Here is a 14,106-nt window from a genome sequence, read left to right as displayed (position 1 = left end):
TTATGGGAGGTTGTCCTGGAGAATGCTCTCTGTGTGCTTGAGAAGAGCTTTTATTCTGTTGTTGTGGAGAGGGTGTTCTATACATGCCTGGTTTCATTTACAGTGTTGTTCATGCTTCTCTTTCCTTTTTGACCTTCTGCTTACGTGTTCTGTCCTTCATTGTGAGTGGGGTATTGCAGTTTCCAACTATTTGTTAAATTGCCTGTTTCACTTTTTAGTTCTGTCAGTTTTGCTTCATGTATTTTGAAGCTCTGTTTTTATATCTTCTTGATGGATTGACACTTCTTTTATTACAAAATGTCCTTTACTTTTAGTAACAATTTTTGTCTTAAAGGATATTTTGTCTGACATGAGTTGTTATTTTATTAATTTTTATTAAGTACTAACGCATGCTACAACATGCATGAACCTTGAAAACATGCTAAGTAAAGGGAACCATACACAAAGGCTACATGTTACATGATTTTATGTATATGAAATATTCAGATTAGACAAATCTGTAGAGATGGGGGCTGCCTGGAAAGGTGGGAATGACTGCTAATGGGCCTTTTTTCTGGGGTGGAATTAGAGTGGTCATTGGAAGAACCCCTTTGAAGTCAGATAAACCTTACTATCTTTCTGACCTTAAACATTAGTAACAATAAACACAGTAACAAGTGTTTACAGTGCTAGTTACATGCTAGGGCTTGTGCTAATCCTACTACAACCTAATGCAGTAGGTATGTTACTATCCTCAAAGAAGGAACCTAATGCATAGAGGCTAACGTATTACTTGATATTTAAACTTCATTTTTATACCTCTGAAATGGGAATAATTATCTCATAAGGTTTAACTGGATTAAATGAGTTAATGTGTAAATCTCCTGAGTGCATTTTTGTACATTCTACACCCTTGTAAAATGGAACATCTTGTTTTTAAGTAGAGGTCACGTGATCCATATCACTTTCCCGTGAAAAGTCATGCTAACTTCCAATATACTGTAGTGTTAACAATGTATAACACTTGCATTTATTTTTGAACTCAGGGCCTCCTGGACCAGCCCTCCCTCCACCTGCAGGCTACCCAGGAGGCTTGCCTGTGGGATACTACGGTCCACAGCAGCCTGGTACCTTCCCCTTGTACCTGCCAAGTAGTGGTACCCATCCTATCCAGTACCAGCCTGGAAAATATCCTGTGCCACAATCTTCTGCTCCAGTAGCATGGATGCCAGTGCCAACTCCTATGCCAAACTGTCCTCCAGGTCTAGAATACTTAGCCCAGGTACTGTATACAAATCCAAATTACCTTTTTACAAAGCATGATTGGAAATCCAATAAGAAGAGAGAAAAGGCTAGATAGAATAGATAAAGGTGATGGGTCATTGATGACAGATGTCTTGTTTGTGAGACTATAGGTGTGGTGGTACTAATTTCATAAAAGTGAAGGGATTTTTTTTGTGGGATGAATATGGTTTTTTGAAGGATTGTATGTTGAATTTTAAGACATTCAAGATGTCCTGTTGAAGGCAATTTAAAAATAAAATTAGGAATAGAAGAAAAAACTATCAAAGATGGTATTTGGGTATTGTTTGCTTAGAAATAAAGAGTTAACATCAAGAAAAGCAACATTATAAAGAGCAAGATGGTAGACAGTGAGTGAATCACTTACTGCCGCAGCCCATTGGCTTTTCTAACCACGTGTAGTTTTCGTTAACCAGCTCTGCCACCTCCCTGCCACCAAAACAAAATTTTTTTTAAATACAATGTAAATAAAAAGAGAGGACCTACCAAATATATTGTTTCAGGCCAAGTTCCAGAGAACCCCTTTCCACAACAGAGTGACTTCCTGGTTTCCTTCTATATAGATGTCCGAGGCCCAGGACACCCATTTCAGAAACTGGGACAATATGCCAAGTTTATGTAGCAAATGGTACTGTTTAAAAACCCATGTCAGAAACAAACAAAAGAAGTTGCTGAATGAAAACAAGATCAACCTAGTGTTGGAAATCGCTTAGAAACTACTACATCATGTTTTGTTTTCAGGTAAAAGGAAGCGTCGAAATACATTACAAGCAAGGGACTTGTCAGTTCAACACATGTCTTGCCACGTAGTCAATCAGATGTTCCTCGAAGTTGACGTGTTTCTCTTCTCAATTTTACATGCTGACTGTTAATCCTATGCGTTGAAAACCATTGGTATGATGTTATAGTGTTGATCTTTGGACATAAATACAGGTGGATCAGGACATTTTGGATTTTACATGAACCAAAAATTTCATTAAATTGTTGTTTGGCAAAATATTGACAAAATACACCACCAGTCATTCAGATAAAGTGCTAGAATACGTCTTCACATTATTTTGGAAGCTTATAAAACGCTTATAAGTCAATCAGGTTTAGAAAGTTTCTTTTTGATACTTAATGATAAATACAGAAATTGTCCCTGGAAATCCAATATCTGGAGTCATTTCTTTTTAAAAAATGTGTAGCTTTAATATTGTTCATTTAACAATTGAAAAATTCTTCATTTCTTCTATTACTCTGAAAGAAGTTGAATGAAGATATTTTATAAATTCTGTTTTCCCTCTTAGGGATGTTTTTAGTTAAAATAAATGAAAAAGAAACAAATAAACAGGTTTAGAACCAGACAAACCTGGCTTTGAATTCTGGTTCTACGTCCTCTTCACTCCACCACCTTGAGTAACTTTTCTAAACTTTTGGTCCTTGAATTTCATCATCTATAAAGTAGTACGAGTGATACCTATCCTACTGGGTTGTTAGGAGAATTATTAATGAGAAAGTTTGTAATGTGCCTAATATTTTTGGCACGCAGGACCAACCCAATGAATGATAGCTGTGTGGATGTTATTAGTCGAAACACCTTGTGTGTGAGTGGAGAACACAGAGCCAGGCATTTTCTTTCTCTTAGTCTTCTTGCCATCTTGTGTGCAAATTACATGAATCCTTATCAGGACTATCCTGACACTTCAGTTTATAGAATAGCAGGTTTGTATTATTTCTAGAGTGTTGGCTTGGCAGTGACTCTACACTTTGTTAGAACTGCCTGTTAACAACCGTAGTATCTTATTGGACAAAATTCTTTCACATTAACGGGCGTCAGTACTTAGGATATTTTGTTCAGCAGTGGAAGCTTTTACCAAGCAATGAATATTTTTGCTTTTCAGTTATAGATTTTAACACCTTAAATTTTTAAAACGGTCCTAGTGGACACTTCTTTTTAATTGAAATATAGTCAGTTTATAATATTGTGTCAATTTCTGGTGTACAGCATAATGTTTCAATCATACATATACATACATATATCACTTACATATTCTTTTTCACTATAGGTTACTACAAGATATTGAATATAGTTCCCTGTGCTGTACAGTGGAAACTTGTTGTTTAGGGGCCACTTCTGATATTTTATTCTAAGACATGTTTAGACCCTCTCACCTGATTGTGTTCTCATATGAGAAAAGAATTTTAATGAAGGAAGGAATGTATCCTTTCTATAAATCTCCTGTAATCAGTCAAACCACAAAACATTCATGTCCAGTTACATTATTTTAAATTTTATTTATTACCACATTCATGCATCATACATTAATTAATTTATTCAACAAATATTTGGTAAAATATTGTATTTCAGGCAGTGTTCTGGGCTCAGGGATTAGGAGTGATTTAATGATCTAAATTATCTAAAATTATATTGATATGATTAATCTGTCCCTCAGGAGGCTTCTTTTCTGCTAGAATATTCTCAAGTATAACAGATAATTACTATCCAACTGTCTATCTTTGCAGTGATTCCTAAGTAAAATTAAGGTAGAAGTTAATCTGATGGTATTCCCAGCCTCTCTCTTCGAGGGAACCCATCCCTGAATGTTGCCTCGCCTTTGCTCTAATCCTTTTCACATGCTTCCAGCTTCTTGGACCCTCCCCTATTAAAGTACACACTGAGGGAAGACCCAGGTATTAGCAGCTCAAGTGAATGGCAGTCAGTGTGTTAACCTCTTCTAGAAGCACCTGTAAGATAATGTAAGACTGGACTGTCCTGTGTAGGGGCCACCCTCGCTGATTCATTCTCCCTAAGCCACTGAGACAGTTGCTTTCTCTATGGTTGGTCGACATTAAACTGTCTTGAACTTCCTGACAACTGCAGTCAGGAGGTGACATGGCAGAGAGACCAATGAGTAGGAATCGAGATGGGACCCATCTTTGTCAACGTAGCTTCTTCTAGTCGCTGTGACTGTCGTGGGAAGATGCTTTCCTTATATTTTAGACAAATGTTTCAATAGTTTACAGTGAAACTGGACAAAAGTGTTCTATCTGGACAGCTCTGCGAATAGCCCTCTGATTGGGTGCAGATAGGCTGATTTCGCTTGATTAAAAAAATAGTTTTGATTCCATTCAGCTTCAGAAAAGATCTTTGTGTAAATGGATACAGTTTGATATCTGTCTCATCAGTCTCTTTTCTAATGCTGGTCTGATTTAATTCTGTTGTTTTTCTCTCTCCTAATTGTTTTGTTCTGTCCCAACAGTTGGACAACATACACGTTCTTCAGCACTTTGAACCCCTGGAAAGTATGTATAATTTTGTAGTGTCCAGCAATATTTGAATCAGGTGGAAATATGCATTATCCAATATCTAGTTCCTTATTTATATTGGTTATTTTTTAGTGGTTCCAAGAGAAAAGACTGTCCTCTACTATGCTGTCTTCAAGAAAGTAATAAGGGGACCTACTTTGTATTATTTTATCTATTTACACAACATTAATAAGCTTTTGGACTTGAACAGGACTTACATTTTATCTGGTCGACCCCCCTACCCTTTACCCATCTCAACTCCTCCATATTAGCTTTTCATGGGCAAGATAAAGAAGGAGCCAAGAGGCTAGATGAGTTAGCCAAGGGCATCCTTGTCAGCTAATCAGTGGCAGAACTGGAAATAGAATCTCAGCTTCCTGAATTCTAAGCCCAATGCTATGGAAGTAAGAAGAAACATGATGCCTGTTCACAGTTCATCCTCACAAGACCCCTGATCCTCTCTGTAGCAGACCTACACCTTCCTTTCCTTCATTTGACCACCACATAGAGCCTTTGACTCTGCTTGGTTCTTTTTCTTATTTGTAATTACTAATGACACTGATCATCTTGGTATATTTCATGAACCAATTAATTTATGATCTAATGCATAATTGCATTTAAATGGTTTTATAATTAAGGTTTTTTTTTTTTTAACCTCACCTAAGATACATCTAAAAAGCAGTGGAGTCAGGATTTGAACTCATGTCTGTCTGACTCCAACCAGGCTCTTAACCACTGTGCTGGGATCATTAGTGCCTTAATTAAAGTTTTCTGAATTCAGGTACTCTAGGAATATTGTTTCAGTCTTGGCTTTTATGTGGAAAAGTTTTAAAAATCATTTGTACTGAACTTCTTAAAAGAAATGTTTTAAATTTTGAGTTATGTAAATTTTTACAGGTCATATGAATTATCTTGGTGTTCTAATAATTGCGTATTTTTCACCTGAAATTTTTTTAAAAACTTGTTTTGCTTTAAGCCCCTGTGAAATTACTACAGAAGGACTTCTTGAGGCCCATTTTACCTGCTTCTTAAATAAGACAGTTCTCTCATTTTACTTTTAGTGATAACACATTTTGAAACTAATAATAGATATGATATTAAAAACAACCTGGGCCAGATGGTTTACTTTGTGGCTGAAGACACAGATGACTACACCAGGAATGCTTATCGGACACTGAGGCCCTTCGTGCTGCGGGTCACTGACTGCCTGGGCCGAGAGATCATGACACTGCAGAGACCTTTCAGATGCACCTGCTGCTGCTTCTGTTGTCCCTCCGCCAGGCAAGAGGTCAGAGAACGGAAGCCCTATCCATTGCTTCTTCCTGATCCAACTCTTCACTGCACGGTTGTGCTCCTGCCAGCACCGCACAGGAGGGGACTTGCACTGGCTCTGCCAGTTGGAATGGAAGAGGCAGTGGGGAGCGGGGAGTCAAATAGCCTCACGATGAAAAAATCACAAAGGCATTTTTCTTGGGGGTCTGTGTCTTCAGGTGCTAGTTGGTGGATCAACACAAATTAGGGTTGTTTCATGAGTGATCACAATTCTGTCACTTGTGTCCACGGACTTAGAAATTAGCCTGTTACCTAGAACAGTAGTCACACACATTTGTCTCTGTGTTCCTCCATAGCCCCAAGTAAGGTAACACTAAACATAAACGTGCTTTTAGAGTCGGAAGGAGCTTCAGATAACTTTTTCTCTGTCCATCATCATCTACATCTTCTACAGATAAAGAAAGGGTGGCTCAAAGAGATTGTCTGAGGGTGATGTCATACTTGATAGATGCTGGAAGTGGAAAGCAGATGTGCCAAGTTACAGTTCAGTTACACTTCTATAACTTGAGTAGCCAGAGGAAAAGTTTTCGCTAAGGAAAAGAAAAGCAGTTTTAGTGAGAGATTCCAAAAGAATTTGAATTTCAGATATGCCACCAACTTAAACCTGGGCAATTTATTTTACTTAACCTCTTTGAGCCTCAGTGTTCTTAATACACAAACGGGACAGAACAATACCCCATAGGATTCCTGGGATAGTTAAATTGTATGTTAAGTACCAGCATTTACAGTAGTGATTTATTTACAGTCCTCTCTGGGCCTTGATGTATTCATCTGTAAAATGGAGATATTAATAGGACCTGTCTTACAGGATGGTTGTTTTGAGGACTACTTAGTAAATAAACGGCAATTGTGTTAGCACAGTGTCTGGAAAACAATACAGTGCTCAGTGGATATTAGCAGTTGTCAGGTAGCTTTCTGCTTTGTCAGTATTGTCTTTGTAATCACAGTCTTATACCTGAGGTCAATCTCCACCTCATCCTATGCTTATCCATACATTCTCTTGTTTTCACAACATACAATTTTCAGAATGCCTCTTGTCTCTTGTTTTCTATTATAAATGTCGTGACTGAGATGTAAATCAAAGAAGCTAGCTTGTTACTTTCTGGTGGATTGTGCCAGGAGACATGAGACACCTAGGTCAGGGACAGAGAACTTCATTAGAGCCCAGTAAACAGTGTGAGGGCCAGCCTGTGTGCATGGGTCCCCTTGTGACCACGTTCTACAGGCATGACTCAGAGGATCCCAAAGAGATGCCGTATCTACGGCTGAGGAACACTGAGCTTGCAGAACTGACCATTTTATAACAAGCAGTCATTTTGTCCCAAAGGGGATATGACCTCATCTCTCAAAGCTGTTCACTGAATGTAACCCTAAGAAATAACCCAGGGGAAATGGACGACTTTCTCCCAGGAGCAGCTTCCCTGGTCCTTGAATGCATTGAGAACACAACTAGGCAGTGTGTATGTATATATGTATAAATGCAGCATCTTTGCCTCTATCACTGCTTCACTTCTAGCTGGAGGTGCAGTGTCCTCCTGGCGTCACCATTGGCTTTGTTGCCGAACACTGGAACCTGTGCAGGGCAGTTTACAGCATCCAGAACGAGAAGAAAGAAGATACGATGGGAGTGCGTGGACCGTGCTCAACCTATGGCTGTGGTTCTGATTCTGTTTTTGAGGTAACCTAATGTTAAAGTGATGTCTCCACTGTTTTTTTTTACATGTCCTAATAGACCTCAGGATGATCTGATTTTAGATGATTTTTGTTGGTGAATGAATAAAGCAGTGTGTGGAAAGAGTTAACTAACCAGCTGACAATAAAAAGATTTTCAGATTAATCTTAGGTGATTGCTGAAGGTTTTCCAAAACGTGAGCTCCTTTTTTTATGATTTCAGTGTTTGATAAAGATAAGAGGAAACCATTTCAAACACAAAACCTGAGAGTAAATAGCCTGACCTAATCCATTTACTTTATTCTTGGCTATATTTCGTTCACCACTTTTACCAAAGATGTCCAGGATCAGAATATAGGTCCTGAGTAACAGAAGTCCCCAACATATCAGGAAACAAATGGAGCACCCTGAGGTTGCACAAATTGCTTATTTGCAAGATGGAAGCCTGTCTGCATCCTCAAGAAACAGGACAACACTGATAACATGGATAAAACTCATAGCAGGCTATAACATTTTCTGGAAAAAGGAAAATCCTTTTGTTTTACCTTTATCCCAATGGCTACAAGATGATTCCTTATTACTTTAACAATTCTGACAGGGGATCCCTGGGCTTCTTAAAGCATTCTTTCTAAATGACTTGAAATTCAACAAGACTCAATTGCTCATTCAGATATTTTCTGTGACACCCAATAAACTTTCTTTAGTTCTTGTTTTATGTAACCATATCACCAAGTATGACTGATTTATTAAAAGACCATTGTAGATACATAGAAAATGTAGATAAGCCAGACTTCGAGGGCAGGGTGTGTAGAGATTATTATTTTCCTTGTAGCAGGTGTCAAGGTCCCTCTTTTAGAAGCTGAAGCCCTTTGGGATCCTGACACACTTTAAGAAGACAGGGTTCGTTTGGCCCACAGAAGCCTGAGTGGTTGTGTGGAGTTTTGAAGTGCAAAGAACCTTGTCCCTGTACTTTTGTTCACATGTTTCCCTAGACTGAAAAAACACTCCCTCCCAGACCCCAGTTCTCTCATTTTGTGATATGGAAAAGAATTTCAAAGTAAATTCTAATCATACGTCCTCTGACAGGCTTTCCTAGTAACTCATTTGAGGGTGAAGAAAGAACCCTGGCCTGAGAATTGTGAGATACACCCCAACTCAGTTATTAATCAGTTGCAAGGCGCTTAACCCTACTTGGCCATCATTTCTTGTCTGGAATTGCACGATTACTATATTCATTCCCTGCACTCTTATTTATGCGACCTCAGTGTAAACTGCTTGTAAACAGAAGAACAAAGCATGAATTTTAATACCCTTCAACCATCATAAAGTCACACTCTGGTCTGGTCCTTCCAGGTCAAATCCCTTGACGGCGTATCCAGTATCGGCAGTATTACTAGGAAGTGGAATGGTATGCTATCAACCATGAGTGATGCTGACCACTTTGAAATTCACTTCCCATTAGACCTGGATGTGAAGATGAAAGCCATGATTTTTGGAGCTTGCTTCCTTATTGTAAGTCTTTTGCTTTTGAGTTATCTTGAGAGAATTATTCTCCCCGATGAGAAGCAGTGTCATGTAATAGAAAGGCAGTAAGGTTGGAAACTATCTGTCACTTACTAGTTACATGTGTTGCAGTGTGTAGCATTTGCAAGCCTCAGTCTCCTCATCTGTAAAATGAAAATAAAAATACTTATATATTTTTTTCTCAGGGTTATGAATAGTAGGCTATCATATGAGTAAAGGGGCCAGGAGAGTGCTTGAAAGATGGTAGGCATCCATTGGGTGTAATTGTCATTATTGCGTGTTACTTACCATGCTCACCAGTTAAAGACGCCTGTCCTATGATTTCTTAGTGAAATAAAATAACTCTAAAGCTGATGTTCTTTCCCTTCACCTATTGCCTCTCGTCAGTGTCCTCCTCGGTGTTGGACCCTCCTAACTGACTGGATACAATCCCCTTGCTGTGCTCGTGATTCATGGTTAAGATTCATGAGAAAAGCATAGAAATAAAATTGATAGCATTTACCTTAAAAACCTGATTAATGTATTGCAATTGGTATATCTAACATGTTTAATATTGATTATCAAGCTTTTCTACCTCCCAACAGTGAAAATTTACTTAACTGTTTCCCCAAATGGAAAGCTTACTGCCTTCCCACAATTTGCAATCACTGCTCTTCATCTTAGGTTCTCTTCATGCAGATGTCATTACACTGATGTGTTCCTAAACTGGAATGAGAGGATCACCTGAGAAAGGATAACACGTTGTGCATTGCACCTAATTATTGACCTATTCACTTTCTTTATTTATATAATTATCTATCTATCTAATTTTATATCTATCTATACATATAGTTCTTTTTCCAATTTCAGGACTTCATGTATTTTGAAAGCTCTCCACCACAACGTTCATCCCCTCATCATGATTGATGGACACCGCAAATCAGCAATTATGATTAATTAAAAAAATTTAGAAAAGTTGATTGGGTTTACAGTCAGCCCTCAATTATTTGCAAATATATTTATCGGCTTTTGCAGAGTATTGTTATTGGGTGTAGCTTTGTTTGACAGGCAGGCTGAGAGCGTAAGTTTAAGAACACAATCCAAATATGTGTTTTGATTGAGTATCTCCCTGTCTCCTTGGTAGACTTGGAGTTTACCCTGAAAAAGCTATGACTCAGTAACCAAGTAAACATCTGTACAGTGAGCTTGAAACACTTCAGCATGAACTAAGGGCAAATGAATCCCAAAGCGCTCACACTGACTCATAGTGAAATGACAGGCTTTCGACAGCAGTCTTTGTTGAGACAGAGAAATACAGCTTCTGTCTCTAACCCTCCCCTCTCCATCATCATGTCCAGTTACTGTGGACAAATTGGATTCCAGGTTGGAAGAACGATACACTTCATTGTTAAAAATGAAAAGAAAGTATTATGTTTTATTGCACAAGGAAAATTTTACTTGTGCATGTGTGCTAAAACCTCATTATGCAAAGTTCATAAAAGTTTCAATGGAAAATTTTATTTTACTATGTGATAAAACATGTTTTTTATATCGTAAGGTTATATTTTCCTTGCCTGTTCCCTCACTTACTGGCACGGACAATCAGGAGCTGGACAGTCTAAGTAAGGTTAGACTGTCAGGAAAAGAGGTGACCAGTGCATAACCCATCTACATCTCTGAGCAGTTTAGAGACATCAGTGTCCTTAGGAGCTTGCCTTTAATGTGTCTAACCTCTCTTGGTCATAGATGCCCTATGTATAAAATATGTTTGGCCAAATCACTGAGATTGCCTACTGAACCTTTGTTTTCTATTTAATGGGGCACAGAGGAGATGATTGTTGGGTTTTTTTTTTCTTACAAGAAGATTCCTGATAATTACCGTGCTGTTCTGATTGCAAGAGTTGTTGTTTCATTCTTACATTTTGAAATGTGACATTCTGTTACCCTGTAAAATTGTGTAAAAGCAAAACTACGAACACAGATGTGGCTTAGTATGGCTTTGCGTTTTTTACATAAATGATAGTCAAATCTGTATCCATGCCAAGAGAATGATAAAACACAGCAAAAAAGCTACCTATCTGGGATCTGCTAGCTTATCAGTAAAGATAATTTGGATCAACACAGGTAAAGTATAAATTGAACTTGTCTGTGTTAACTGGTTCAAAGCACAGAGTATATTGGTGGATACACTCTGATAAATCAGCTTGCCTCTACTGCACTTCCGCTTTTTATCTGGATATGAACTGTGTTCTTTGAACACAGCCAGTACTTAGAATGGAATGTATCCTTCTGCTGCTCCTTATTAAATAAAGCAAGTGTTATTAGGTATAAGGTAAAGGCCTTCACCCTCAGTTCTTACTGAAGTGAAAGGTGCCTCGTTTTAAAATTACATTCATCTCTTCATGGTAAATGTTGTTTTACTCAGTTTCTTGTAATGTTCATTTTTATGTGCTACTACTAGCTTTTTTTAAAAAATGGTAAAAGCTGCTGCTTTCTAAAATAATAATTACCCTATATTTGAAAAGGCAATTGTAGCCTTAAATGGACAGATATATTGTTTCTTATAATGAAGTCTGACATTTTATATAGGAAATCAGACAATAGTATTCAGAAAGTTTATCTATATAAACGTTACATTTTATCTTGCCTATATCCCTCCATTCTAATGCCAAATGCATACTACTAAGAAAAAATTATTTTTAGTATATGACATTTTAAATTTCTGTTTAAAGTTTTTGTGGTATTAACATGTCTTTTGCAGTTATAGTTTCTTTAAAAATACCGTGTTTCTTATATTTTTATATTTACAGTGCATATCATTTTTATATTTCTTAACATTTCATCCTTTAGAAGTGATCAGATTGATTAAAAAAACAAGCATTCTCTGAAACCTGTGTGTTTTCTTGCTTCATCATACTGTTTTTGGCTTTTAAATAAATATGATATGACTTGTAGTAAAATACTGTTCTATTTTTGATTTGTGGGTTGAGTCTTTGCTATAGACCGAATGCTTGTATCTTTCCCCTGCTAAAGCTTGTGAATTACCCAGCGTGGTGGATTTGGAGTGGGGCCTTTGGGGAGTGATAGGTCAGGTGGGACCCTCATGAGTGGAATTAGTGCCCTTAGAATCTGCCAGTGTTGATCATGGACTTCTCAGCCTCCAGAGCTATCAGAAATAAGTGTTTGTTAAAAGAAAGGAAGGAAGAAAAAAAAAAGAAAGAAAAAGAAAGGAAAGGAAGGAAGGAAGGAAGGAAGGAAGGAGGGAGGAGAGAAAGAAAGAAAGAAAAAAAGAAAGAAAGAAAGAAAGAAAGAGAGAGAGAGAGAGAGAAAAGAGAGGAGAGGAGAGGAGAAAGAAAGAAACAAAAAGAAATAAGTGTTTGTTGTTTAAGCCACTCAGTCTACGGTATTTTTATTATAGCAGCCAAAACAGACAAGGATGAAAGTTGGTACAGAGAAGTGAGGATGCTGCGTAACAAACACGTAAACATGTAGCAGTGACTTTGGCACTGGGTCAGGAGTGGAGGCTGGAAGTTTTAAGGTTCATGCTGGCAAACACCTTGAGTGCCGTGAGCAGAATTGTAAAGATGATTCTACTGAGACCTCAGGAAGAAAAGAGGAGAGCTGTAGAGGAAGCCTCGGTCTTCTTAGAGAGTACCTAAGTAGCCATGAACAGAAAGTTGGTAGAAATATGGACAAAAAGGCCATTTTGATGAGAGATCTCAGGCAGAAATGAGGAACATGTTATTGAAAACCGTAGGAGAGGCGAGCCTTATTTTAAAGTGGCAAACAACTTGGCTGAGTTGTATTCATGTTCTAGTGGTTGGTGGAAGATAGAGCTTGCAAGTGGTGAACTGGGATACTTAGCTGAAGCAATTGCTAAGAAAAGCGCTGAAGGCACAGCGTGGCTCCTCCAGACTGCTTCTAGTAAAATTCAAGCTGAGGGAATTGACTTAAAGATAGAATTGTTAAGCAAAAAGGAAGAAAAATGTAAAGATTAGGAAAATTCTCAGCCTATCCAGGTTGCAAAAAGTTAGAACACTGAGGGTGTATTTAAGTGACCACAGGGAATAGTGGGTCTGGGCCATCTGAACGGAAACCAGATGCTACTCTCCAAGACAATGAAGCATGACCCCCAAAGGGAACTCAGAGATCAGCAGAGCTGCCACTCGCATCACAAGCCCCAAGTACAAGGGCCTGGGGAGCAAAGGGGTTCAAAGAAGGGACCCCAGCAGCCGTGGGACCTATGTGCCAGCTGTCTGGTGCCACCTCACTCCTTGGGCTCTGACCTCTGCACTCTGGTGCCACGCTCCTCTGCCACCAGGCACAGCGGCTCTGGTGGATCCTGGTGTGGCACAGGCCTCGTGGCTGCCCCTCCAAGGGCCGTAGGCACCAAATTTTGATATTGTTCCTGTGACCCTGTCTCCCCCGGCACAGGCCTAGGAGGCTGCCTCCACCTAGAATTCAAAGGACTCAGCTACCTGGGAGAGTCATGGGCTGAGGACCCCAGACGCAGAGAGCCATGGAGCCCAGGCAGCTTCTGCAGGCCTTCCTGCTGTGCCCTGGGCTGACACTGCCACTCCAGTGGGTCTAGAAGGTAGAGTTTTGAGGCAAAGGTCATTCTTGAGCCTTAAGATTTAGTGTTGTTTGTCCTGTTTGGTCTTAGACTTACCTGGGACCTGTCCCTCCTTTCTTCTTCCCTGTTTTATCCTCTTGGAATGGAAATGACCGCCTGCTATGATTTGCAAACACTTAACTTTCTTGGCTTCACAGGTTCCCAGCGGAGAGCACTTTCCCTCAGGATGAGTCTCACCCGTATCTGACTTGGGTGACATTTAGAAGAGACTTTGGACTTTGCAGTAGTGATGAGAAGCAGTAGCTATCTGATAAATGAAGTCATTTATAAATGCTTATTTCTAATTCACTTATTTAGGATGCATTTAAACTTCAAGTATGATTCCAATGCCAATATATCATACAGAAAAGCTGCTAGAATTTGTCACTGTCAGAGAAGGATGCATTTTAAAACATTTT

General features: G+C 38.8%; 1 protein-coding gene across 1 annotated transcript in view; it reads left to right on the top strand.

The window, feature by feature from the left end:
- PLSCR4 (phospholipid scramblase 4) overlaps positions 1-12,022 on the top strand; it is a 30,296-nt gene extending 18,274 nt beyond the window's left edge. Inside the window, exons 5-10 of the mRNA XM_072958807.1 lie at positions 1,026-1,261; positions 4,524-4,566; positions 5,631-5,857; positions 7,418-7,579; positions 8,926-9,084; positions 9,946-12,022. Of these exons, the coding sequence (XP_072814908.1) occupies positions 1,026-1,261; positions 4,524-4,566; positions 5,631-5,857; positions 7,418-7,579; positions 8,926-9,084; positions 9,946-10,002 (884 nt within the window). The 3' untranslated portion in view covers positions 10,003-12,022. The remainder of the gene's footprint in view (positions 1-1,025; positions 1,262-4,523; positions 4,567-5,630; positions 5,858-7,417; positions 7,580-8,925; positions 9,085-9,945) is intronic.
- The last annotated feature ends 2,084 nt before the right edge of the window (positions 12,023-14,106 follow it).

Source organism: Vicugna pacos, chromosome 1 (genome assembly GCF_048564905.1).
Source record: "Vicugna pacos chromosome 1, VicPac4, whole genome shotgun sequence".
NCBI classification, from domain to species: Eukaryota; Metazoa; Chordata; class Mammalia; order Artiodactyla; family Camelidae; genus Vicugna; species Vicugna pacos.
The sequence above is the reverse complement of the archived record's forward strand: the minus strand, read 5'-3'. Positions and strand labels throughout refer to the sequence as shown.